Source organism: Cinclus cinclus, chromosome 7 (assembly GCF_963662255.1).
Source record: "Cinclus cinclus chromosome 7, bCinCin1.1, whole genome shotgun sequence".
In the NCBI taxonomy this organism is placed as follows: domain Eukaryota; kingdom Metazoa; phylum Chordata; class Aves; order Passeriformes; family Cinclidae; genus Cinclus; species Cinclus cinclus.
The window spans coordinates 2446861-2474506 of NC_085052.1; the positions used below are offsets into that span (position 1 = coordinate 2446861).

A 27646-nucleotide genomic window follows, 5' to 3' on the forward strand; every position below is an offset into this window, starting at 1 on the left:
CCAACACTGGACTCTGTGCTATGCACATCTGTGTGTGTCTTTAGGGAAGTGTTACTATTACTTTTAAACCTCATAAACATTCAGTTTTCCACTGAAAATCATTCCCCCATTAAGCATTCTTTCTTTAAATGTAGACTAGTCAAGGATTCATTCCCTTGTGCCCCTGAGTTGGCTTTCTAAAACAGATGCTATTATGGCACTTAACTCTTCAAGAGTTTCACGTATTTTATTAAATAGACAAAGGAATTTTAATTAAAAACATATTTCAAGTACACCTGAAAGTCCCTTTACTTGCTTTACATTGTACTCCCGAGTCCCTCTGAGGGTTTCAACAGGAGATATATGCAGAATGTTTGGATTAAGTGGGAATTTGGTAATCCAGCAAGTCTCAGGGAGAAATTTGCACAATGGGAAAGCAAAAATTACAACTTCAAATGAGGTGTAAAAATGAAATCTTAATTATGCAGCTACTCCAGATCCCCTATGATCTGTACAACCATTGGGGTTTGGGGTTTTTTTGGGGTAGATGCTGTGTTAAGCTGTTGGCATCTTCTCCTCCTTGAGGAGGAGCTTGTATTTCAATGGCAGATGAAGTAATTTCTGTGAATCATCACAGGTTTGGAGGGATTTTAGTGCTTTAGGATCTTTTGGGATAAGCAGCTGTATCATAAAGGCACATTATGGCTTCTAGGAAAGGATGAGTTGTTTTGCATTTGAAGCAAAACCTTAATTGATGCACTGCTGACTTCCTCCAAAACTTCACTAATTCATACATTTTATGCATCCAGCACTACCAACCAGTTGCTAATAATAATTAATCTGTATTTAGTTGTAGCCATATGGAAACTTTTTTATAAAAATCCAAATAATGACACCTCTAACGACCAATTAATTCCTTGCAAAGAACGCTGAATACATTACACAGCAGAAATGTGTTTGGTAAGCAAGCACACTCTAAAAATAATGCCAATTTGACACTTCTTGCTACTGAGCATTTGTGCTAAAGGAGAATTAAGGGTGGGCAGAGCTCTCAGCTTTTCTTCACTTGGACAGAGACACTTGGTTTTCACTCTCCCTGTAGCTTGTACTAACCACCAGGTAAATCTGGAGGACTGGCTTCCTGGGAAGCCCTGGGATGACAGCCACGGTCCTAGCCTGGCAAAATAGCCGTGGAAAAACTTCTGGCACTGGGAAACCTCCTCCCTGAGGAGCAGGTACTCATAACAGATCAAGATAAAAAGCATGATTAAGATACACATCTCCAGAAAACCACCAAGGGCCGCGACTCGACACAATCGAGCGCATCGGTCGCGAGTCGCAGCCATTTCAGCTGGCTCACAGGAATGCGGCTGAAATACTGCAAAAAACTCGGGGGGGGGGAAAGGAACATTTCTGCTGTAACTTGAGGCTTTTTGCACTGTTTTTGGCTGCAGGCACCATGGTGAGTAAGGAGCCCAGCAAATGCTTACTCACCGCCTCGGACAGCGACGTCGAGCCCGCGGCTTCCCTGGCGCTGGAGATGAAATACGCGCTGGATCCCAACCGGCAGATCAAGAAACGGAACAAAGCCCTCCAGGTGAGGTTCAAGGATATCTGCGAGGCCCAGAACGAGCAGAGGGACAAGCAGCTCTCCACGTCCTCCACGCAGGACCCCGACAAGAGGGAGGCCAAGGCCATCTCCTACAAGACGGCTTATCGCAAGTACATGACGGTGCCCGCCCGCAGGTCCATCCCCAACGTCACCAAGAGCACGGGAGTCCAGACTTCCCCTGATCTCAAAAAGTGCTACCAGACCTTCCCTCTGGACCGGAAAAAAGGGAATATTCTGAAAAGCGCCTCGACTGTGGACACGTTACCGAGCGAGAACAACGGGTTCCTGCTCGAGGTGAAGGACAGGGAAGGCCGGGGCTCGGGCGAGGCCGCGGCGTGGGGCGGGAAGGCCGGCAGCCTGCACGCGGCCGAGTTCATCTCCCACATCTCCGAGCGCGCCGCGCACGACGACGGCGCCGAGGCCTGGAAAAGCAGCGATTTGCACAGTTCTCCCAAAGAGCCTCCTCCTCCGCCCGACTTGGCCGAGCCCGGCGAGGAGGAGCCGGCGAGGCCGCCCGGCCGGGGCAGAGGGGCGGCGGCGGCGCGGCTGGGGAGCGACGAGGCCGCCCAGCCCCTCCACGGGAGGGTCTTCAAAACCGAAGTGGCCACGGTTTACCTGCCGGCCTCGCGGCCCGACCTGCCCGGCCTGGGCGACTGGGGGCCGTGCCCCGAGGAGGACGACAAGAGGACGGTGCAGCTGAACGGGGTGCAGCCCCCGGCCGGAGACGCCCGAGCGTGTGCGGCGCGGGTGCAGTGCCCGGTCCCCGAATGCAGTGACCAGAGCCTGCAGGTCAACGTGGCGCCCGTGGGGGAGGGCCTGCCCTGCCGGACGGCCGTGGCCGTGAGCCAGGAATGCCAACAAATCGTGCCTCACACCGAAGTTGTGGACTTGAAAGCGCAGCTTCAGATGATGGAGAACCTGATCAGCTCTAGTCAGGAGACCATCAAAGTGTTGTTGGGTGTTATACAGGAGCTAGAGAAGGGAGAAGCTCACAGGGAAGGGTGAGTAGAAGCCTTTTTGATGAGTTTGAGCTCGCTGAAATGTCTTTTCCGCCTTGAGTTTGCCGACGCCAACGCGCTCCCGCCGCTGCTCACGCGGCGCTCCTCGCACGGAGCTCTGCTGCTGTAGGAGGAACCTGCCAGCAGTCTTCAGATTGCTATCTGGCAGTCCCAGGGAGTAATGAAGTAATTATTTAACAAAGGGCCCGTAATACATCTTCTTGTGCTTCTTCTAAGGAGCGCAGAACGAGCCGCTCTCCAAACAGGATTAAGTCAGGATGTTTTCACATCAGCAACTTGCGTTAGCCATAATTCCTCACACGGCATGAAAAGCAGCAGCAAAACCTTAATTCTGTAAGAGACTTACCTTTTTAAGATTAAGGGATATTATTACAACTCCTAATATAATTCCCTTAATGGCGAATGAATCTCGTCTGGTTTCCTTTCACCAGAACTTTTCGTGGCATTTCTTTCAGAAGGAAAGTAAATGAAAACTTTTGAGTATCAAAGTCTTTAGAGCTTTCACACAGCTCTAAACCAAACAAACCCAAGCAGAAAGAAACCAAACTGTGTTTATCCCCAACTTTCATTATTTAAATCAATCCATAAGGCATTAAAAATACTGGAACTGTAACTCAGTACAACCTTTAGTCTTTACCTGGACAGTTCTACCCATCTTTTAACAAATATTTTGCAGACTGACTCACCTTAGTTCACTCATCTTTATTCAGTGAACGTACCTCAAAATGTACGTGTGCTGTTCGTGTGTTTTGAAATACTTCCGTAATTAAATCACAATTTGCCAGAAGAGACTTTAAAATTAGGAAATCAGGACTTTAAAATTAAGAAACCAGCAGCTCGTGGTACTTTAAGAAGCACCTGCTTTTGTTTGAGTCAGAAAGGTACATCTTTAATTTAAATTTCTTTAGGAAAGTGGAAACCATGTGAATCTTTAAACTCAAAATGTCTGGCAATAAAAAGTCATCTTAGTTGGATCCTGCTGTTAACACATCCCTTGTGTTTTTAGTTTATTTTACAGCTGGTTATATTCTTATTTATATCCTTATCTATATCAAGGACCTTATCAAGTCATGGATATTCAGATTGAGATGTTTCTTGGCCTACCTGAAAGCCACACAGGTTTCAGTGATCTTAAAAATCTTTTCCAACTTAAACTATTCTAAAATTCAATTTTTTTTTTAAATTATTATTCAGAAAAAGAACTCCCCTGATTTTCTTAGCTTAGAGAAACCGCAGGAGCTTTGGCAAGAAGTGCCAAGATGCTTTACAAATCACAAAATACAGAAAACTATTTCATCATCATAACTCATCACCTGCTCATCGAGAACCCTGAGTGCACAAACACCCACATCACCCCAGAGTCACCTGCTATAAATACTCTGCTCCCTCCATACAATTACATATCCACATTTCATCCCTTCACAAAGTTAGTACAGCCACAGGTGCAGCAAACACAGATTTGTGACTGCCCTGACAGAGCAGCCAACGTTAGGAGTGTACCCCTGCCCTTGGCACAAAGATCTTGGCCAAACTTTCCAAGATTGTCTTCAAATCCTCTGCAGCTGTCAGCCTCACAAAGCTGTACTAGCCCTAAAATGGTGAAATGATCCATAAATCCCAGTTTGGAGTATCTTTACAGCCTCTTACACACTCAGACCCGTGTGCTGGAGTTTACAAGACTCCATTTACCAAGAGGAGCCTGTTTATCAGCACTGCTTTCTACTTGGAGCCACTTCCAGCTGCTCCTGCACGTGCTCCAGACACGTCCCAGACGTGGAGGGTGCCGAGATGGAGAGGGCAGGACAGAAGAGAGATGCACACTCGCATATTTTCCAGTCCCTGCATTCCAGACCCCTCTGATTTTGTGGCTGTTGGATGATTTGGAAGGAGACTGCACAGCTTTGTGCTCGGGATCTCTGCAGTGATCCCTCTCTCCAGAGCTGGGAGAACACTCTGTTCTCCTGCAAATACCAACACATCATTAACACAAAGCCTGTCTTTATCCCCAGCTCCCTCAAATTACACAACTCCTGCAATAATAGGCAGCCCCATCCTTTTATTAGAGTAATTCTTGCCAGTTGCTGCATTCATCCTACAACATCTTTGCCTGTGTAAACTATTACGTACCTCCTCAGTGCCACCATGTTGAGCTTTTCCTTTCCTGCTTTAACCAGGTTTTAGGTCAGTTTAGATCAAGAAATTAAAGCAGTTCTACTGTTTATTGTAGCATCTTCCGTTGGTTGAACAGTAAGAAATGTTTTGTGTTTATGGAAACTCACCTGCTTTACTGATGTGCATTAAATTCCTTAGAATAAAACACTAGAAGAAACAAATACAAGTAATACACTGCTGGTAAAAGAATAAAAAAAATATAAAGAAAAAAACCCACCAGAAGCAAAAAACAAAGCCCCAACTGAATTTCTTAATCAGATTTTTCTGCCTTTAAGGAAATCAGTGTTCTTTAAGTGCCGTTGCAGTGCTGTGGGACTGGTGCTCAGTGGATTCATTTTCACTAATATGCTGTAGGTCCTGAACTGCTATTACTGCAATTCATCACTAAATGAGTCGATGCCAGCAGAATTGTAGCAGCATCTCTGAAGGCAGCAGTCTCATCCTTTGGGTGCCTATCATCTATGTGTGCTTTTGAAAATGTCAGTGCTCCATCATCTGCAATTAGCAACAACAGCCAGCACTCAACTCTGCTTGAAGGGAAGGGGAAAGCCACTGGAGCAAGAGGAGAAACACAAAAACTGTGATCCCCCTCCCAGTATCAAAGGACATGAAAATTCTGTATTATGTGCATCGTTATTTACTAAATCTTTGGCAAAATGGCTGTCTACCTCTCTCTGTGGAAGCTTCTACAAAAAAAAAAGCAAATTACATCCCAGCAAACATTGCTGGATGCCTTAAGTCATGCATGAAGGAAGTGCAGAGCTGCAGCTTCAATTAAGAGTCCCAGCTCAGAGTTAAAAAAAAAGCATTGAATATTACATGATGCAGGGTGCAGCTTTACAACACAAACTCAGCTTTATGGTCTGGTTTTATGCTGATAAATTATCAGCAATCTCACTTCACTGACATACTGGTCTGTGTTCAGATGGAGAATTTAGGAAGCCAAATGTGTGGAGCATCACTAAGGCTGACAGGACTGCAAGCAAAATGCAAGTTAATCATTCTAAAACCTGGCTAATGAAGATCAGTGAAATACAGAACAGAAGACGAGCACATAATCAGAATTACTTTGCTGCTGGAGAACAGCAGTGACCTGCCCTTTAAATCCTTCCCGTGGAAGGAACAGTAATCTGGGCCCTCCTCATTATACAACAAATCAGCAATTTTAATAAACAAAGTGCTCAATTTGCCACACAAAAACAAGCCACAGTATTTTGACTCTGCCAGGCCAAATGCTACACATTAGACAAGAGTTAAATGAACCTGTTTCAGAGCTCATTTATATTCCTCTATTAGTCAGCAGTGGTTCAGGAATTTAAAGAGCTCTCAACAAACTCCTTTGAAGAGGCTTCGAGAGAACACCTTGTCATGGATGGAATTTAAATGTCACTGCACGTTTTTCAATGACCAAGGGATTTTTGTGCCTCACATTCTCATTTGTGAGCAGAAAACAAGCCCGTATTGTGTGTCTGGACGGAGGTTGGCACCCAAGGGAAGAGCAGAGCAGGGAGCATCCTCACCCAAGTCCTGCCTGAGCAGCCCTGGTCCTCAAGGTCACCCAAAGCGATCCTCCTGCTCAGCAGTGATGGCTAATCAAAGTCAGGGAGCCAAAGCAATTATTGCCTGGGTTGTTTGCTCTGCTCCCTTTCAGGAGCCAGCCCAGCTGTTCAGAGCAGACCAAGGAGACAGAGCAAATCAAGGCAGGACCAGCCCCTGCTGTCCATCCCCCCTCACCTTCCAAGCTGGAGTTCCTTATTGCACACCTGGAGAAAAGGAAGCTTAGAAGAGTTTACAGGAGCAGAGCCTTCGGGAGTGATGTGCCAGCTGCAGGAAATGACAGCATAGGGCTTGGATTGGGATTTCCCCCCCTCGCTGGTTTTGTTTTGCTTTTTTTCAATTAGAGCCCTGGCAAAGGGAAGGCGTAACAGGATCATTTCTAAGAGAAAAATGGAGGGAAGCAATAGATAAGCTTAACTACACAAGACAGCTTACTAGAAATAAATACATGAAAAGCACAAAGAATACAGCAAATTGCATCTGGGATGCACAAGTTGTGACATATTGTGAGTGACTCCAGGTTTTGGGACACTGTAAGAACAGCTTGGGAAGAGGGCTGGGATCAGTGCCTTTATTTCCTGCTGTGACCTTTTCATACCCATCCATTCTGCCCGGAATCACCTCTGAAATGCTCACGCTCATTTCATTATCCCCGAAGACACCTCCTAAACTCTTCCCTCTCTTCTCTCACTGGAGCTGCTGTATTTTGGGGAGTGCATCATTTACAGATCATGCCCAAACACAGATGCACCCAACCGCCTCGCAAACTGCAACAATCCACCTTCCTGAGGCAGGGCCAGGAAATCTCTTTGCATGCATCTTCCTTAGTCAAGGAAAAGGAGCAATTTTTGCACGAATCAGAGCTTTGTAGATCTTGTGATGCTTGGGCCAGTGATGGTTGAGTGCTGCTCGCTCAACCCAAAGCAGGAGCAGTACTGAGACACCAAAAGTCCATTTCCCTGCCCTCACCATGAGAAATTTGTTTTTCCAAGCTCTGAACCAGCCTTTTCCTGCTCCCTCACGCACAGCTGGAGCACACTGACACCTCACCACTGGAACCATTCCATTATACTCCAAAATTCCACAGAGGTTATTCCAGTACCTGCTGCCAGTCCATGGGATCCCCTTGACTCCTCCTACCTAAAATTCTCTTAACGTAAAAAATTCCCAAACCAGCCAAACAATGAAAGCTGATGATATAAGACTGATCACTGAAAGATCCAGTATCACTGAAGGTAAAAAGAAAAAAAAAATCCAGCATCACCTGAGTTTTAAGCTCAAATTCCATTTTTTTAACCTCACATTCCATTTTTTAACCTCACATTCCATTTTTTTCCTGAATTAGCTCCCTAAAACCCCTCTGGAGTTGGATCTCCAAAGGCAGGTACCAGGAGTATCTCAGAGCACAGTATGCCACAGGCCTTCAAACCACGATGAGATTTATACTTTTGATAGGATTTTTGATTAGAGTTGGACACATTTATTCTGGAGCTGATAATCCAAATTTCAGATCAGATTGTCAGAGTGGATAAAAAGGGCAAAGTCTCACAGTTCACAGACATCCTGCACCATTAATGTGTAATAATTCAGAGTACCTTGGTCCTATAACATGGAAGATAGAGAGCTCTTAAATAACCCTGCTGTCAGAAACACTTTCTGTCAATGCTTTGTGAGGAATAGAGTGGTGGGAGGCTTTCAGCAAGGAAATGAGGGAAAGGAAAAAAAAAAAAAAAGGGAAAGTCAACATTTAACAACAACCAGAATGTGGAATGAACATTTAAAAAATGGAATAATCTTTTTAGCAGAGTTACTTGGTATTATTACTCTGTTTTCTCCCAAAAAATGCCACTAGGAATGTTCTGAATCTCAGAAAACAGAACTTATTTTGCTAATGTAGTCCAGCTTTTTATCTGCATATACTGTATGGGCACAATTCAATGGAAATGCATTTGAAATACTCAGAAAAATTTGATTTCTATCTGGTTGCTATTAACTGGACTTTAAAACCCAGCAGAAATTCCCCACAACACCTCCCTGCTCCAGCCTGGGATCAGCAGCTTCAAAGTGAAATTAAGGTTCAGGACTTTTCCAGCAGATTGGCTGCAGGGACACCAAGAGCAATAAAAGCAAATCCCCACAATTCAAATCTGGAAACACTGATGCAGTCTATTAATGAAAGACTTAAAACAAGTGTAAGCAAACCATGTTTTTGCTAAATATATCCATAGGAATTACCATGGATCAGAAGCTTCCCAAAGTCACCAAGCTGCCCAAATCATACACTTGCAAGGAGAGTTTTCCTGCTAAATCAGTCTTTTTTATAAAAACTAGGATGGCTGAAGGTAAGGAATTATCAAGTTTTCACAATTAGGATAATCCTTTAATAACTGCAGTTTGCTGCTGGCAGTATCAGAATGCAGAGGCACGAGCCTGTAAAAATGGGACCAAAATGAGCTTTACAGCGTTAAATTTTTCACTGCTGTTCCTTCACCAGGAGATGAAACAACTGATTTCTAATTGACACCTCCTTCTGAGCCCCTGTGCTTGCACAAAGGTACAATTATCTCTCATCCTGACTGAGGAAGAATGGCAAAAACAGAGGAAAAAGACTTGTCTGAAGACAGGAGAGCTTTGGTTTTAAACTGCAGAGGCCCCAGCTACCCCGGGTTTCAGATCTGGGACAGGCTTAAAAAAGCTCCTGTGCAGCACATTTAGGGAATTGAAGGTGAAAAACTGGGAGATGATGGAGACCTGAGCTGGGTTCAGGTACCTGGGGGGTGGAATGAGATGATCTTTAAGGTCCCTCCTAACCCACACATGCAGGGATCTGTGGCCTGAGGAAAACTGAAATGAGGACTTCCCAGGCATGGATGTGTCCATGCTCCCTGATCCCACCTCTGGGTCACTGCTGGTGGAAGTGTTCTCACTCACACCTGAACAAAACTGCTGTGCCCACGCTCTCCCACAGCTCTTAGAGGTTTTGCTTTGAGCTTTGCCAAAACTGAGGAATTGTGAAGCTGGATGAGTAATTCCCTGCCATGGAACCCTTTTTTCCATGTTAAACAGCAGTTAGTAAAATACTTAAGTGAAACTGGGACAATTCCAAGCTTTTTGTGATGCTTTGTTGTGATGATTTTGGTGTGTCATGGAGGGATCGCTGCTCCAGGTCAACTAGGAAGGAAAACTGCCATTCCAAGAGAGGCTGGAAATCCCTCCAAACATTGCCAACTGTGTCTGGACCTCTTTTCCTAATAGGATGATGATGAGGATGATGATGATGATGATGATGATGGGGGACAATCTCCACCCCATTACTCACTGCATGAACCAACCAGAAGAGGACAAACACAGCTGTATGGGGGAACACTGGCATTTTTTTCCCCTTGATTCCAGTACTGGAGAATCCCAGAATGGTTTGTGTTGGAAAGGATCTTCAAGCCCATCCCATTCCCACCCCTGCCATGGCAGGGACACCTCCCACTGTGCCAGGCTGCTCCAACCCCAATGTCCAACCTGGCCTTGGGCACTGCCAGGGATCCAGGGGATCCACAGCTGCTCTGGGCACCCTGTGCCGGGGTCTCCCAGGGAACAATTCCTCCCTGATATCCCATCTCCATCAACCCTTTTTTCAGTTTAAAGCCATAGAAGCTGTGGTCCAGTAACTCCTCAGGATGAGAGGCTGGATTGCAGAGGCCAGCAGAGGTATTTTGGAATTAATAAGGAAGTTTCCCCTCTCGAATGGTTTGAACCTGGAGTGAGTTAAGTAATTTCTTTGATAAATAAGAGATTTGTTTACTTTATTGTCATCCACACAAGCTCCAAAGAAATTCCAGTGATAGGACCTGGAACTGTAGACAAAAGCCAAGCTATTGCCACACTCCTGGCGTGTGGATTCTCCTCAAATTCCCATTATCCGAGGAAATGAGAGAACACAAAGTACTGGGACCTGCTCAGGCTGCAACAGGCAGAGTTCAGAGCTTCCATGATCCTTCCTGCTGGTTTTTTGGTTTTATCTCCATACGTTTTCCCATCCTTTTTACAAGTACAGAATCCCAGAATCATTTAGGTGGGAAAAGACCTCCAGGACCATGAAGTCCAAGCTGTGCCTGATCCCCACCTTGTCACCAGCCCAGAGCCCTGAGTGCCACGTCCAGGCTCTCCTGGAACACCAAGCACTGGCTCCAACAAACACCAGGAGCAGTGGCCAGCATTTCTCCTCCCTCTTTTAATTTTATGCCACTGCACAACATTTGGAATTTTAAGCAAGTCTGGCCGAGGCAGTTATTATTTGAGGCCAGGGTAGGCTTAGAGATATAATGCACAATGGGTATTTGAGCTAGCACTGAAATCTTAATCACAGCAAAATGATGAAATAATACCACAGGTTTTGATTTCTCTCAGAAACAATTCCTGGGAGCAGCCTCAGTGCAGAATCCAAGCCAAGCAGAATGCCAGGTTGTGTTTCAGTAGGAGGAACTCTTCAGCTCAGGGTGGGAGCAGCAGGAGCTGTGAGGGCACAAGGATTTCCACCATTTAACACATCACCCCAGCTGCTCCCAAAAGGTAAACACAAGGAATTAAATATAAAATTCCCTGGGTTTGGGTGTGTAAGAGCTGTGGGAAGTGGGAAGAGGAGCACTGGAAGCTGCAGGGAAGGATGGGGGTGCAGCAGATCTGCTGAGGAGCTGCTGGCTCAGGAGGCTCTGGGCATGCAGGCAGTGACCCCAAATCCAGTCTGCAATCCTCCATCAGGGGAAACCACAGCAGGGACATTTGGGATGAAGGGGGAAGGGACAGAACTCATCCCAGCCTCACTACTGGAATGTGCTCCCAGAAAACCTGCTGGAAGTGCCAGGCCTAAGAATTACACAGCAGCATTGCAGCTGCTGTTCCACCAGAGCAAATTCCCTGAATTAACACCACAAGCTGGCATTTTCATTATCCTCCTGATTTTTCTGATGACACAAGAATGGCACAAATATTGAGATCTTTGACCTTGTACACACCTAATTCCTGTAAGATTTTGTGACTGCACTTGAAATATATTTTAATTCTCTTCATTCTCAATGTGTTTTTTCTTTTTAAATAACTCAACAGTCCTATTAAAATATATATTTATGAAAAAAACCCACTCCCTGACTAACCTGGGTATAATACAAAATGTATTTCCAGGGTGAAAGCACTTGAATTGCTGTTGTGGGAGTCGTGCTGTACGCCCACAGTGCAAATACCTCAAAAAGCAAATCAGTCATCTGCTTCCAACTGTCAGGATGCTGCAAAAGACAAACCACTGTCTTGGAAAGAGTCTGAAAAATCCCACCATTGAGTTCCTGTACATGGCAAAGGATTTTTTTCAGAAGCCAAATCAATAGTATCAGCCTAGAAATAAAAAGAGAGAAGAGTGTTCAGTGTGGGAGTGTCAGCTTGGATGGGGCTTGGAGCAGCCTGGCATTGTGGAAGTTCTCCCTGTCCAGGGCAGAGGGTGCAATGAGATGAGCTCTGGAGAGAGGAAAACTGTTTTCATGATGGTTTAGTTAATCTTTAGTTAGAAAACCATCCAGGGAGCACAAAATCTGGGATCACTTAGACCTGTGTGACCTCTGAGCGCTCCCAGGGGAAAACAAAACAAAGGGAAACAGGGAAAACAGAAAACAAAACCATGGAAAATAGAAAAAAATACTTAGGAGGAAAACCAAAAATAACCCAAGCACAGCAGACCCTGAAACACACTGAGCAAATCCCTGTTTGCATCAGGAAGAGCCTCGAGGTTAATTCCTGGAAGCACAACATCCATCCTGATTTTTATCATCTCTAAAAGCAAGCTGCTAATTGGTAATTATCAACTTCAGGAACACACAGCAGCAAAAAGGTTACAACAAATTTTCCACTCGAAAGTGACTTTTCAGAACACCTTTACAGGAGCCAAAGGCTGGCCCAAGGTGGTTTGGACCTGCCCAGACCTGGTTTTGGGGGAAGAATCTGAAGTTCTTAAAGGAACCAGAGGTTTTCATCCACTAAAAACCTGCTTTAGCTGATACAAACGTATTTGTATGAGTTTCCCACTGAACTAAAGTGGTACATCTTTCCTAGGGCAGAATAAACCTCTAGGGCTAAGGAGGATTTATTTTAACCTAAAATAAGATGCAAAAGATATACAAGAGATTTTTCTGCATTTTACGTGGCTGAAAAATGACTTACTCAAGTCGTAAGGACAACTAAAGCTCTCGTGACAAAGTGGAGTCATTTTGTTGTGCCAAAAGGCAGATTATGCTCATCATAATAATGCCAATTTTCTCTTGAAGGACAGTTACTGGAATTATCAGTTCTGTAATACTTTACAGTGGGAAACAAAGATTTTGAGAAGTTCTCCACCCAACTGTTGATTTTTAAAGCATTTTTCTGTAAAGATGGGCAACACTAGGCCAGGTTGGATGGGGCTTGGAGCAGCCTGGTCTGTGGAAGGTGTTCCCATGGCAGGGGGTGGAACTGGGTGGGTTTTAAGATCCTTTCCAACCCAAACTACTCTGGGATTCTGGGATCAGTAGGTTTAATCAGCTGTGTCATGAACTGTCCCAGCAGCTCTAGGAAATAATAAAACAACTCCAATTAACACAAAGACTTCAGGAGAAGCAGGGCTTGCACTTCCTCTGAGCAAGGCCAGAACTGTCACTTCAAACACACTTCAAAGGCTCACTGCCTGCTTAAGATCATTTGTTTCATTACATTTAAATAACAAACATCAACCAAAACAAATATTCTTGAAGTCTGTTCATCCTCCTTGCTGGTGATAATCCATCAAAAGTGTGAGGAGCATCAGGATCATCCTGCTCTGTCCCCATCACAGCCACTTCTGGAAAATCCTGCCATTAAGGGCACCCAATTAATATGAAGTATTCCCTGACTCCCAGCAGAGAAGGGAGGACATCCAGATCCAATGGATCAATCCTTCTAAATCACTTCTAGTGTTCTTTTCTTTGCTTTTAATAGATGCCCATTAAAAAAAAAAAATCAGCATACACAGATCTAAGCTCTCCCAGCTCAATGGGATCTCTCTTCTACAAGCAAAAAGAAACCACTCAAATGCAAAGATTTTGATGTCAAAGTCGATTTTTTTTTAAAAAGCCTCCAGCAGGTGCACAAGTTGTGTTTCACAGGGATTTAGAGAGTGTAATTCCCTTAGGCTGCTCTGAAAACTGCAGCCTATTCTTAGTTCCTGCCAGTTCGTGTCAGCAAAATGGCTGTTCTTCATTATGATATCTTAATACTTGGGAGTGTTAATTGAGGTTAAGCTCAGGTGGTGCCCAGAATGCTAAAAAAAACCAAAAAAAACAACTCTGCCAGAAAGTGAAACTCTCCTGAAAATATTATGGAAAACTGTGTGGAAAAACTGGAGATCTCCTTTCCGAGGGGAGATGCAGACAGGGAAACTGAACTCACCTACATCCATCCTTGCTCCAGGAGCTTCAAGGCCAGGCTGGACAGAGCTTGGAGCAGCCTGGCATAGTGGGAGGTGTCCCTGCCCGTGGAATTTTATGGGATTTAAGGTCCATTCCAACCCAAACCAGTCTGGGATTCTGGGATTCCATGACTGCCAAGCTCTGCACATCCACACAACAACAGAAAACCCAGGACCTGAGGTACAAAGGATGAAGCTCTGGAGAACAGCTCCTCCTCAGTGGACATCAGAACACATCACATCCAAAATAATCTGAAATTCCAGGAATAACCCCTGGGATAATAATTATAATAATAATAATAATAATAATAATAATAATAACCCCTGGGATAATAACCCCCAGGCCAAAGCCAACTTTCACTTCTCTAAAAAGGCAACAGATTTTCTGTAGGAAACTTTGCTTTGTCAAAGACTTGACATTTGATAGAATTTATTTTTACCAAAAATAACACCTGGTTTACTAATGAAGGACAAAGTTTTTGGTCTGTCTCCTACACTGGAATACTTTCCAAATTATTTTTAGGAGGAAGGAAAAAATGCAGCTTGCTCAAAACACTGGCACAGGAAAGCATCATCACCTAGAACTCTGCTCTCAGATCATTCCTAGGAGTTAAAAGTAATGGAAACTCTGTTTTTCAGGAAGTCTGCACTGAAAATCAACCCCATTGCCTCAAATCTGCATGGAAATGTTGTGCCAGTAGTGAAATGCTTGCTGGAGTGAAGGAGACAAATTCCATGCAAGTGTTTGTGTAGATAATTATGTGAAAACAAGAAAGTAGAAGTCCAAAGCCCTGAGGTATCAACAACAGAATTCTTTCATGAGGAGTTTAATTTTTATAGGAGTAATTGAATTTATGCTGTTCTAACACTCATATAATTTAGTCCTGGCTAAAAAGCTCTGAAACTGCCAGATGGAAACCAAACACTGGGACACCACGGAGTGTTCTTGGGGCTTTCAGGGAATTCTAACAGGATCATTCAAAGAAGAAAATAATGAAAAAGATGCAAGAATCATCTCTGAAAAGGTAAAAATACTCAGTAAGGAAAAAAAAACGCTTTAAGGAAATTTAATCAAGAATTAAATCCAACTAGAAAATGAATGTACCACTATAACCAGTAAAGACTGAGAATTGCAAAGATGCTAAAACCAAGCAGAGCTGAATGTGACAGTTTAGAAATCAGGATTTAAAACTCATCATCCAAAAGTCTTCTAATTTTTAAATACTGACATCCAAGGACCATTTTCATCAGCTTAACAAGTCAGCCCTACACCAGCAAATATGTTTTAAAGTATATAGAAATCTGGAATTATTGTGCATTTAAAGCCCCATCAAATCACACAATGGTTTGGGATGGGAGGGATCTTAAAGATATCCAGTTCCAGGTGTTTGCAGGGCTACAAAGATGAATGAAAATGTCCCAACTGGAAAAAAACTTTAAACAAAAAAAAAAAAACCAAACCAAGCTGGCACCAGCACAGAGTGTTTATGGCTTTACCTATAAAGAGCAGAGCCACATCCCTCTGAAGGCAGCTATCGACTGATCTTCATGTCCTCAGTAAATTAAGGCCTTCCCCAACTCATCTGTAGACTTTAAATGTTGGATCTTTAGTTAGGGCTTTTAGGAGCTGATCCATAGTTTGGAAAAAAAAAAAAAAAAAAAAAAACAACAAAAACAAAACATTTTACAAGTCTCAGGTTCACAGTAGGGACAACTTGAATGTCAGCTTCTGAAAGATTTGAAGAAAGGGAATTAAAATCAGGAATTGCTTCTTTTAGGGTAAGTGCAAATACCAGCCAGGGCTGGGGTTTTTTCCCATAGGGAAGAGCAAACCAAACGGACATTTTGCTTTGTATGAATTCCTCTCCATTTTGGCTTTTGCCTTTTTTCTTTTCCTATGTTCTCTGTATTCTCTGCACATATATTTGGAGCTGATATTAATGGCTAATTTTCCAAGTAGTTTTCCATGAACTTCTCCCTAGACAAAAAGCCAGCACAAATTGCAGAGCTCCAAGCCCTGAGAAATACAAGACCCCTGTCCCTATCTTGGTTCTTCCTACTGTTGGTTTTCTCAGCTAGCAAGGCTGAGAACAACTCTTCAAGATACATTTCATGGACAAAATGCAGCTTAGTGCCTACCTCCAGAAAAGGGACTTTAACCTAGAGAAAACTGCATCACCACCTGTCCTCCTAATTAGCACTTTCATCAGTTATGCTAATTTCCTAAAACCTATTCAAATGTACTCACCACTGTGAGGGAAGACTGTAGATATCTTTCCATAACTGCCCCTGAAAGCCTTCAATAAAAATCCACTTTTACATTACCTCCTACCCCAAATTTATCTTAAATTTCATTTTCCAGGTTGGGAAAATGACAACAGGATTAGATGGGATTTTGGGAAGGAATTGTTTCCTGTGATGGTAATGAGAGGCTGGGATGGAATTCCCAGATTTGCTGTGGCTGCCCCTGGATCCCTGGCAGTGCCCAAGGCCAGGTTGGACACTGGGGTTGGAGCACCTGGGACAGTGGGAGGTGTCCCTGCCATGGCAGGGGTGGCACAGGGTGGGATTCGAGGTCCCTTCCCACCCAAACCATTTCAAGGCTCCGTGATGTGGCTTTTGAGTGATGTTAGAAATCAGAAATGCTGGTAATCTGAGCATGTTCCTCTGATTAAAAAGCAATTTTGAGGCCAAGTAACAGCCACCATGTAGAACAGCAAGACCTCCACTTTTACTGCGTTTTACTCTGAGAAGGAATTCACTCTCTTACGAACTTCTGTCGGTGCCACCACAGTGCCAAGGGCTGCAGCCACAGCCCCCGAGCCTTTGGCTGTGCCACCACCCCAGCCACACATAATCCTTAAAATCATGAAGAAAAGTGACACAGGCCCTGCTGATCATTTCCTGAGCTACACAAACAGCCTGCAGCACCTCCGAAACGCTGATTTTTCATCTTGGGGACAGGCACATCAAACAGTTGGTGCAGAATTTCCCATTAACACTCGATACTGCGTAGGCTGGATATTCTGTCAGGTAAAAAATAAGTTTGGTTTTTTTTTTTGTTTTTTTTCCCCCCAGATGCTGGAGTTTTGGTTTTTGCTCATTGTCAGGGCAGCAGAGGAACTCTGTCCCTGCAAGGACAGGGCAGGGGCAAAGATGCCTCTGAATAATTGCAGGAAAATCAGCTGAACTGCCTGGGCTTGAGGGCACAGCCTCATTCCCTGAAGGAATCCTGACTGCATCTACCACATCTCCCAGGTTCCACAAATATCCCCCCACTCCAAAATTATTTCCCCACTTCTTCTAAAAACAAATTTGAAGAAATGTTGCCAGCACTTGTATGTAACAAACTGAAATCAACTTGGAGTCTAAATTTGTGATTTTACGCATAAAAATTTAAGTACCGGCGCACAAATACCAAGTTAACAATTTTCACTTTTAACTCATCTGCATGCCAGAACATTCATGTTCACAGGCAACCGTTCTATTTTAGTGAAATATGTTTAGTTTAATGAAATTTCTATGGATAAAAAAGTACAAGCATACCTTAAAAACCCCTTTTTAATTAAAAGTGACCACGGCAGAGACAAGCACAGGCAAATGAGAAGTCACTGCTGCAAGAGATTTCAAACCAGAGTGTGACAAAGCACAGCTGCAGGCTGAGGGAGCACAGGAAATGTCATTTCAAAGGCATTTTCTTCCTTTTTTACACATGAACATCTTCAGACCTCACAGTGAGGCACAAAATTCCTAAACAGATCCTATTTTGCATTATTATAGTCTGTACACTCCTCCTGATATAATGGATTATGTGTTTTGATTTATTGCTTAATGCCCAGAGTTTGCTTAGAGTGAAAGTGAAGAAAATATTAATCCACCCCAAAGAAGTAATTTCTCAATTTAAGATGAATATGCCATTTTTTATGCTATTTTCCCAATGTCTGGGTTTTTGTATTCAATATTCAAAGTAAAAAAAAAAAAAATCCTAAAATTCTGCTTATTATGAAAATGGTCATGGAAGGCTAAAACTTGTTAAAATAAATAACTTTTTTTTTTTTTACTGATTTCATGCTCTTGTCTTTGCAGGCTTTCCTATCGGACCGGTCAGGACACGGCCAATTGTGACACATGCAGGAACAGTGCATGTATTATCTACAGGTAGGTTAAAAATACCAATACTCCCTTTTTCTTTTTTCCTGGGAGAAACCAATGATCCAGTCCCTAATGCAGCCTCAGGGACTCAATCACACACCAGAAATTTAACTCCACTGAAGTCAGAAAATTCAACTCCTGTGTAAGTGTGGATCACAGAGATGATTGTGGGCAGCAGAGCTGTGGCACGGGAAGTGTTACAAGGTGTGAGCTTTGGTTTTCATTTCCTGGAGGTATTCAGGACTTTCTGAGCAACTCGACTTCAAATTTACTTTTATACACTTTACTACTAATCTACTTTAGATTTATTTTTATGGCAGTAACAGCTGGACTTGGGAAGTCATTTGGAGAGAGAGTTTGTAAAGCAAAGAGAACCAGGTACAGCTTTAGAGTAAAATCAGGGCTGGATGTTCCTGGATGCTGGATGTTCCAAGGCTGGATATTTGGGCAGGAACTGTTCCCTGGGAGGGTGGGCAGGCCCTGGCACAGGGTGCCCAGAGCAGCTGTGGATCCCCTGGATCCTGGAATTGTGCAAGGCCAGGCTGGAGCAGCCTGTGATGGTGGAAGGTGTCCCTGCCCAGGGGCTGGAATGAGATCAGCTTTAAAATCCCTCCCATCCCAAATAATTTTCTGATTTTATAAACTGACATTCCTACTGACATTCCTACCCAGGCTTTTATTACTTTTTTTTTTTTTTTTTTGGCACATCCAGTGAAGGAATAGCAGGCATTGGGCATGAGGTGAAGCAGTCATGAGGCTGATGAGGTTTCACAGTGACAGCTTCATTCTCCTCCTCCTCCTCTGGAGTCCCAAAAAAACCCCTGGCTGTTTGCAGGCGTTTCAGGTGAGGTGAACACAAACGTGTCCCAGGGTTTCAGCAAATCAGGCAGTGCAGCACAAATGAAAATGCACAAAAATGACAATTCCAGTGAAGACAGAAACTCAACTGAAGGCACCACTGTAGGATTTCCCCTCTCACTTCTTAATTCTCTGCTCAGTCAGCTTTAGACAGAAGAACTGGAGCTATTTATTTATCAATTTTCTCTTCACTGCATAGAAATAAAGGAAAAAAGGATGGAAACCTCCAGCTCCACCTTACAACTGACCACAACAGGGCTCTGTACAGGGGCAGGAACCAATTATTATATTTATTCTTCCTTTACAGCCAAGTTCAGGAGCACAGAAACACCCAAAGCCTCCTATGCCTCCCTTTTCCTGTGCAATTCCTGGCTCAGAGCAGCCTGGAGGTTCAACACACCACAATTCCATCAGGGAATTCTCCTTGTTTCATTAGCTAGGAAAAAAAAAATCCAATTAGAAATTTTTGCAAATCTTCATTTCTACTCCGTGGATTTCAAGTTAAGGAAACTTCCAGCTTCTATTCTTGCACTCCAAATAAATGAAATGACTCCAGAAAAACAGGCTGAGAGAATTTTCCTGCTCAGAGAGGGTGGAATGGGCAGGTCCAGCTCCCCATTCCCACCTGAAATTCGGATATTTGCCTCAAGCCATGTTTGAAGGAGATGTCTGAGCAAAAACCAGCTCAGCTTTGTGCCAGTTTAGGAGAATTTGTGCTGCAGGCAAGAAATCTGAAACCTGCAGCCAAACAGGGGAAGCACAGAGAAGGGGATGATGGAGACACGATGAGGCAGAAGGGATAAACCTGGAATTCATGGGATGTCCTGTAGGAACTTCAGCCCCTCCACAAGGTCCTGGCACCTCTGGGAAAAGGGCAGCAGCTCCTGACTCAGGCTGGGATTGAATCCTTTGCCAAGGGCTTGTATGGAAAATGCTGCAGGGAGGGACCTGAGCTCTCTTTAGGGTGAAACAGCTTTTAGGAATAGCACTTCAAACTCTTCAAGGTGCCAGAAATCCCCGAGTTCTGGAGTGCACCGGACCTGTCAGTTCTTAGTCTTGAGCTCTTTTTTCCCAATTAACATAGGAGAGACTTAAAATATACATAAATAATGCCCTTATGGGATAAATCAATATTTAAAGATAAATCCTTCATTTTGCCTTAACTGACTGTGTGGGTTTTTTGGGATTTGATCCTATTTTGAACACTGTAACACTGGGAAAAAAAATAAAAATTTACAGCTGTTTCAAATAAATCTTTATTTTCAAACAGCATCTTAAAGGAATGATTAAGTTACCCAAGTGCATCCTGCAGTGTCAGGTAGAGCACAAGTGAGGAGGTAGAAATTCATGGAATTAAATTCTTCCCCCTCAGAATGAATTTTAGAGTATTGATATAGCCAGAGACAGTGGAGAAGGCAACAAAAAACCCTGCTGTGCTTTAAAGGGTTTTTAGCATCCAAAATATCAATGCTGACAGTAGGAATTCTAAGAAGAGCCTTTTGGGAATACAGTTATTTTGCAGATAAAATTTAATTTTTTGTTAGGATTAAAAATCTATTTTATATTATTTTCTTTTTATATTGAGAAGAAGAAATATTTCTTAGTACTAAAAAAAAGGAGAACCAGGTTGCTTTCTTGGTTTTTTTTTAAATAAATAGGAAACTGATCAAATATTAAACAGTATCAAAAAGACAGATTAGCAAAACCTGAAGCTGCTTTGAAAATCAGGAGGAAAAGAAAGATATCCTCATTTGGATATTCAATTTTCCTCAAAATTCTGCTTATTTCTGCAGTATCTTCAGGAACTTTGAACACCAGACCCAGGAATTACAGATACCTTCTCTCACTGCACCAGAGCAGCCACAGCCTTTAAAGTGTTAGTAAAAAATACTCTTTGTAGCCATGTTCAGGCAGAATTTGAAACAGAAGCCAAAAATGTGATTAAATTGTAAAAAAACCCCAACCACTTTATCATTTTATCCAGCAGTTTCAAAAACCATGAGGTCACAGAACACTTCCCAAGTCATCTACTACAAACACAACACAAATTTCTGCCTGATGTTGATGCACCATGGACACTTTTAAAGACAGAAATTTTATCAGGGGGTATTGCCAAGATAAAGTCAATTTAGACACCGAAGTATTTAAAGAAAAATTCTGTATATTGCAGTAAGTATGCTGTTTTTACAGTGCAGTAAAATCTTGCTGTTAAAGAAGGAATTGCATTGAAATGCAGAAATGGTAGCAATTCTGAAAATCCCCAAACCCAGGTGGACTCAGTGTTTCCCAGTCTGTTTTACTCTGTAATTATCTTTTCCTAGACCTGCCCTTTCTGCTCCTGTTTAATTTCCCACCCCACGTGAATGTTAATCCTTGAGCAGGAATCTGCAGGAAAAAATGGGGCTTCTCTTGAATATTTTGTGTATTATTCTCAGGCATTTAGCACAAATTATTTCTGGGAAGGAGCATCTTGTGGAATTCCTGCTGGACTTCCCTTTAGGAAAAAACGTCAGGAATTTCCAACAGTTTTCACAAGGAAATTTCAGTGTCTGGAAGGAAACTTTTAGGAGGTGAAATCCCAATGTCTGACTTGGAAGGAAAACAATTCAACACTCCACTATTGTAGTTCCTTGGGGGGGAGGGGCAAAAAATCACTCAAAGCTGTCTCAACCATTAATTTGGCTACTTTTTATACCTTTAAAATGTTGATTTATGCTGCTGTTGTTGCTTTAATTTAAGGTGGACTCTCACTATGCAGCCGATAATAAATTATTAGAATTTATAAAATATAATCCAGTACAAAAGGTGGAACAGGTTAAAATATGGGGATAAAAGCTAACCAGGCAGCACAGAGCTCACATGGAAGAAGTTCACTTTTAAAGGTTACATATTTAAATACTAATTATTCAAATTAACAAATGTTGCAATAAAAAGTGAGCATAAGGCATCAATCTCTAGGATAGCAGCAGTGTCAGAGAATCAGGTGGTTCAATGCTGAGAATAGCAATTTTCATCACCTTTTTATTTCCTACCCACATTAATTAATTTACCTTTTTTCATCTTATCTCTGGACTATAAGATGCTTATTGGAAAAACAATGGATCTCAAAGGCTCTGAATGCTGGCAGTGCTTTGGATCCCAGGCTGGGCTGATTTTTGGGCTGAAACAGGAAATGTAGCAGAGATTGCTGGGGAGTGCATTTAAGCTCATTTTCAAGTGATTCGTGCTTATCTGGATCCCGGTTTTTCCAGGATGTGAAGCACTAATGCTGTGTCATCCAATTAATGTGACCCACAAGGAGACACTGTGGAATTCTCTAATTCCTGCTTCACCTTCCTGCTTAATGCCCAGGGTTCAGCTGCTCGGAGTGCCTGCAGGATTTGAGGATGAAAAGGGAAATTCAGGTGTCACCTGAGGGGCTCACCTGGAGGGCAAGGAAAAAGGATTTTCCTGGAGGCAGAAAGAGGAAAAATCTGCCCAGAGCCTGTGCAGCCTTGGAGGTGTGAAGAGCCAAGTGGAGGATGTGGAGCTGCTGGAATGAGTCCAGAGCAGGAACCAGGATGATCTGAGGGATGGAGCAGCTCTGCTGCAGGGAAGGGCTGGGAGAATTGGGATTGTTCAGCTGGAAAGGAGAAGCTTTGGGGTGACCTCATTGTCCCTTCCAGTGCCTCAAGGAGCTGCAACACAGATGGAGAGAGACTGAAGGGACAGGACACAGGGAACGGATTCCCACTGCCAGAGGGCAGGGATGGATGGGATTTTGGCAATTAGGAATTGTTCCCTGGGAGGGTGGGGAGGAGGGGCTGGGATGGAATTCCCAGATTTGCTGTGGCTGCCCCTGGATCCCTGGCAGTGCCCAAGGCCAGGTTGGACATTGGGGTTGGAGCAGCTGGGACAGTGGGAGGTGTCCCTGCCCAAGGGGATGGAATAGGATGAGCTTTAAGGTCCCTTCCAATCCAAACCATTCTGTGATTCCGTGATTTCTCTGATAAATCCCTCAGCAACTCCATCCTGAACTCGGATTTCTCTGATTCAGCAATTCTCCAGTAACCAACAGACCATGAGCAGCTAAAACCTTAAAATGATTCATGGCAACAACGTGTGACTGTGCTAGAAAATAAGAAAATCCATCCATATCTCAGAGCTTGTTGCTCCATACCCTCCCACAGTCCATATGTTTAATCCCAATGGTTCTCACTCCTCAAATTCTGCTTTCAATCCCTCATTTAGCAACTAAATTAGAAAAGCTTCACTGCTGCCTGCACACAGAAGTGAACTCATTAACATACACTGTCTAAACCAGAAAGCCAAAACCAGAAAATTCATCACATCAATGCCTCAGGTCCCCTAAAGGGACTCCAGGAGAGCTGGAAAGGGATGGAGGGACAGGACACAGGGAATGGCTTCCCACTGCCAGAGGGCAGGGATGGGTGGGATATTGGGAAAAAAAATCCTTCCCTGTGAGGATGGTGTCAGAATAAAATGGTCCAAGGGCTGCCAGTTGATTTTATTTGGCCCAAAATACCTGGGAAGGACAGCACTGATACACAGGCAACTGCCCTAAAATGGGAAGTTTTGGTGGCAAACCTTGTGAGTCTGTAGTGATTCTGGGGAGGAAACACTGAAATCCTTATCACAAATAGAATTTTACTGCTTGTAGTTGTTGAACAAAACAGCCCCTCTGTTTGGAAAAAGAATCTGGGATAGGCATTAAACATGGAAAAACTCTGTCTCGGTGCTCAAATGTAACAATATTTAACAATACGTAGGGAAGTAAAGCTTTAGGATGTCCTGACCAGGTGTGTCAGGCCAAGGTTTGTGCTATTAAATAATACTTAAGATTAATTTCTTGTTTCTGTAGGGCTTGTTCAGAACTGTCAGTCTATTAAAAAATATGATTATATTATTAAAGAAAAAATGCTTCTGAAGCAAATAATTCCCATCTCTGTGTGTAATGCCAGGAGAACAGGAGAGTCCTGGAAAATTAAGTTAACGGAGTTATTATGGGCAGGCTTAAGGGACAAAATCCAAGTTTGAAAGTGAAAAGAGGCACATGGCAGGGAGGATATTTCAGGAAAAGGTCATTTGGAGAGAGGACACCTAGAGATGCTGAGGGGACAGAAATAGCACCGAGCAAAAGAGGATTGGCAGAGCTGTGACAGGTGACAGAATCAAGCTCAGGAATGCAGCTCCATAACAAAAATATCAAGGAGTCCTACAAATATGGAATATTTGCTGCATTTAATCCCTGGAAGTGGCCAAGGCAAGGCTGGATGGGGCCTGGAGCAACCTGGGATAGTGGAAGGTTGGAACTGGATGATCCTGAAGGTCCTTTCCAACCCAAACCTTTCTGGGAATCTGTCACTGATGATGACTGGAAGTATTTCATATGACTGATAGAAAATTAAAGAGTTCAATATTGTTAAAAAGTTACTTTATTTTTCTTTTAATCAGGTTTTTGTCTTATTTTTGCAGCACAAACGAAACATTAAAGCCTAAGTTTGCAATCAAATAATTTGCCCCATGGAGCAATTCCATTGAAACACCTCCAATGCTGGATAAATTGATGCTGATAGACACCAGTCAGTTATCCTGCAAAATTTACAGTTCTGAATGCTGAAGTAACACAAATGTTTTTCCTTCAGCCTCTTTACACCCTTCAGAAGCAAAACATTGCCCTTGGATGTGAAGAGCTGAAAGCTGATCTGTGCTGCAGCAGCAAGAGGCAGTAACACTGGGCTTGTCAGATGGACCAGAACTAAGATGCTTTTTTTTCTCTTGAAGTCTACCTTTAATAGAAATTGATTATATAAAAAATTACTCTCTTCAGCAAAGGGGTTTTATAACAATTTCATTTTTTACAGAATTTCCAGCAGCTCTTAAGAGCCTCCCTGCAAGAATACTCCTGGAAAGGAGTAAAAATGAACTCTGGCAATGCCAGAGCTGAAAGGCCATTTTTTTTTTTTTTTTAACCCCAAAAAATTTAACACTGAGAAAAAAAGCAGATACAATACATGCTAAATGCTGCACTTTAAACAAGATTTAGTGAGCTCTTTGAGAAGCACCTCCCTCATTCCAAGAGTTTCTGTGTCCCACTGACACAGCTCCTGTGCTGGGACGTTCCTAACGAGCTGATACCCACATCTCACCACTGAATTCATGCTGGACTTCTCTAACCAACTATTTTTTGCCAGCTACATTGCACAAAGAACATGTAATCAGTGAAGACAACATTGTTTTTCCATTAACAAGGAGGGATCTTAATTAGTAGGTTTGGAATGTGCTTCTGCATCAATACAGCTGCCTCCTGAAAATTCACCATTCCACACTTCCAGCACTGAGCTGAGTTTTTTTAAAATTATCTTTGATTTGGAATGGCTTTTGATTCATTAAAAACACAGCGATGGGTAAAATACTCTATCTGAATTCTTACCTAATGTATTTCTCTTCTCTGCTGCTGAGAAGTTTATCCTAATCAATGAAATGCTGAAGCTTTTGCTAAAAATGGATTTACACTTAAACCAAACACCAAATTAGGCACAGCCAGATGCAAAAAGACCTCACACCTTTCCAGCAACCCTTTCTGAGGTCCTTGTAGGCAGAATCATCAGCTCTTAAAAAAAACAAAGCACAAAATTCTCCTTATCCTTCTCTCAGCATCTCTGATTCCCAACAGGAAAATGAACCCCAGCTAAAGCAGCAATGGGTTTAGATGAAAATCTGTGCTCAGTTTACAAACCCTGTGGAAAGTGAAGCCACCCAAATTTCCCCTTGGAAATCTTGGAGGTCTTTTCCAACCTCAATGATTCTGTTGCAGGATTCCCTCTGAAATGGCTGCAGGTGTTCTGTGCCATATCCTTGCTCTCCTTCTTAAACCAAAGTTTAAAATAATCACTTTTTGGATGAGGCCTGGGGAATCAGATCTCACTTCTCTATGGTTCACTCCAAACAAGAAATAGCAGAAATACCTCAGAAACCATATTTAATCCCAATTAAAAGTGAACTCAAACCCAGGAATGATAATTTCTTATTTATATAATGATGAAAGCAGACAGTAAAAAAAGCAGCTCTGCAGTGGAGGGGGAGAGGGAAGAAATAAATTAATCCAAGTGTCTAAATTCCCAAAATTTCACCCTTTCAAGTTCATCCTCTGATATCCAGAGGCTCCACTGCCACAGGGTTGGATCAGATACCCTTCAAAGGTCCCTTCCAACCCCAAATATTCCATACAAGACAGGAACAGCCTCAGTGCAGAATGTGGACAAATGAACCCACCAAGTTCCAGGGCATTTCTGAGGGTCCAAAATTCAGTTTCCACCCTCAGACAGGATTTCTGCTCCATTTTACACTGTGGCTCCTTTGGTTTATAAGTGGCCTCAAAATGCTCTCCTGCACAAAGCTCAAATAAGGGTTGGAATTTCATCCCAATTGTGGTTCTTAATTGCTGGAAGGATTGTGTAGCTGACAGTGTTTGGAATTCAGGACAGGGATTTTACAGCTTCAGCCTATTTTCTGAAGGCAAGGATGCACTAGAAAGGAGAACTGCTTTTTAATGTATCTATTTATCCCACACATGTACATGAGTCTATACATGCAACACAAACTTGACCTTTTCCATGGTAAAAGTGGCAAGGAACAGCTCAGGTAAAGGATTTCTGGGACAGCCTCCTTGTTTTTGGCCAAGCCTTCAGCTTTTCCCAAAGAACAAGGATGCCTGGCTGCCACCCTGACCTCCCAGAAGGGAGAGCTGAGCCTGGAAGTTCTCAAAAAATCATTTCTCCACCAAAAAAAAGTTGTATTTCTAGTGTTCAGTTACTTCCCACTTCCTCAAGATCATCCTCAACACCAGGGAAAAGCTGAATAATCCCATTCCTATTTTTCTTTCGTAGTATGCCCCTTTTTTGAACTTCCCCTTTCCATTTTTTTTCATTTGACTTTCATAAATTAGGCACTTAGACATTGGGTTAATTAAATTGTTTTCGGTATCATAATTAATGAGTGCTTTTCTCTTCCTATTTCTAGTGTGGAACTGGATTTTAAACAGCAAGAAGATAAGCTACAGCCAGTTTTGAGAAAACTTCATCCTATTGAGGAAACTCAGGTTGCACCTTTGCCTTATTCTCAGGAGAGCTACTCCTCTACTCCCAAGCAAAAATCCAAAACTGAATCAAAAAAGCACGGAAGATGGAAACTCTGGTTCCTTTAACCCCAGTCCATGACGTGTGGAGTTTAAAGCCTTCTTTGACAAATGTTTGGAGCTCTGTCCATCATCTCTGCCGGGATCTTGGTGGAAGGAGGAGCGTCCTGGCCCAGGGCAGCGCGCAGCTCCCACCCTGAGCACCCAAAGGTCTCCGCAGCCATGGACTCGTGCCCAGGAGCAGGGCTTGGGGAAGCCCCTGCCCACTTCCACTTTGCCAGCATGGGATGGAAAACCCGAACGGAAATTTGGACAAAGATGGGAAAGTCAAACTGTTTCCCCCCTCCTTGTTGGATGCAAAGAGGCGCGCTCCGACCCGTTACACCAGGATCCTGCTCCCATGGCAATGGGGAAAGCCTGCGGGGCTCTGGCTTGTTGTCTCTGGACAACAACGAGGGGGGGGGAAGAACAAGAAGCAAGCCTCACGTTTGCAGTGGTGTTGAGTTTTACAGCTCCATGTTGATCGGGGAGTGCAGTTTTCAGCACAGAATTCCTGGACAAAGCACAATTTTTCCCGTGGCCCGAGGCCGCGCTGATCTCCGAGATGTGACTGTGGTGTGTTCTCTGCCTTCCTGCGATGTAGACCCAACCAAGCTCTCACATTTCAACATCATTTCTGGTTTAGCTGTGTCCTCACCACCACA

General features: G+C 43.2%; 2 protein-coding genes across 2 annotated transcripts in view; one reads left to right on the plus strand and one right to left on the minus strand.

The window, feature by feature from the left end:
- DOCK1 (dedicator of cytokinesis 1) overlaps positions 1-27646 on the minus strand; it is a 236396-nt gene that overhangs the window by 144338 nt on the left and 64412 nt on the right. The window lies entirely within an intron of this gene.
- On the plus strand, positions 1439-27011 carry INSYN2A (inhibitory synaptic factor 2A). Its single transcript, XM_062496029.1, has 3 exons — positions 1439-2592; positions 17882-17953; positions 26828-27011. The coding sequence occupies exons 1-3, from the start codon at positions 1439-1441 to the stop codon at positions 27009-27011; spliced, it is 1410 nt and encodes a 469-aa protein (XP_062352013.1).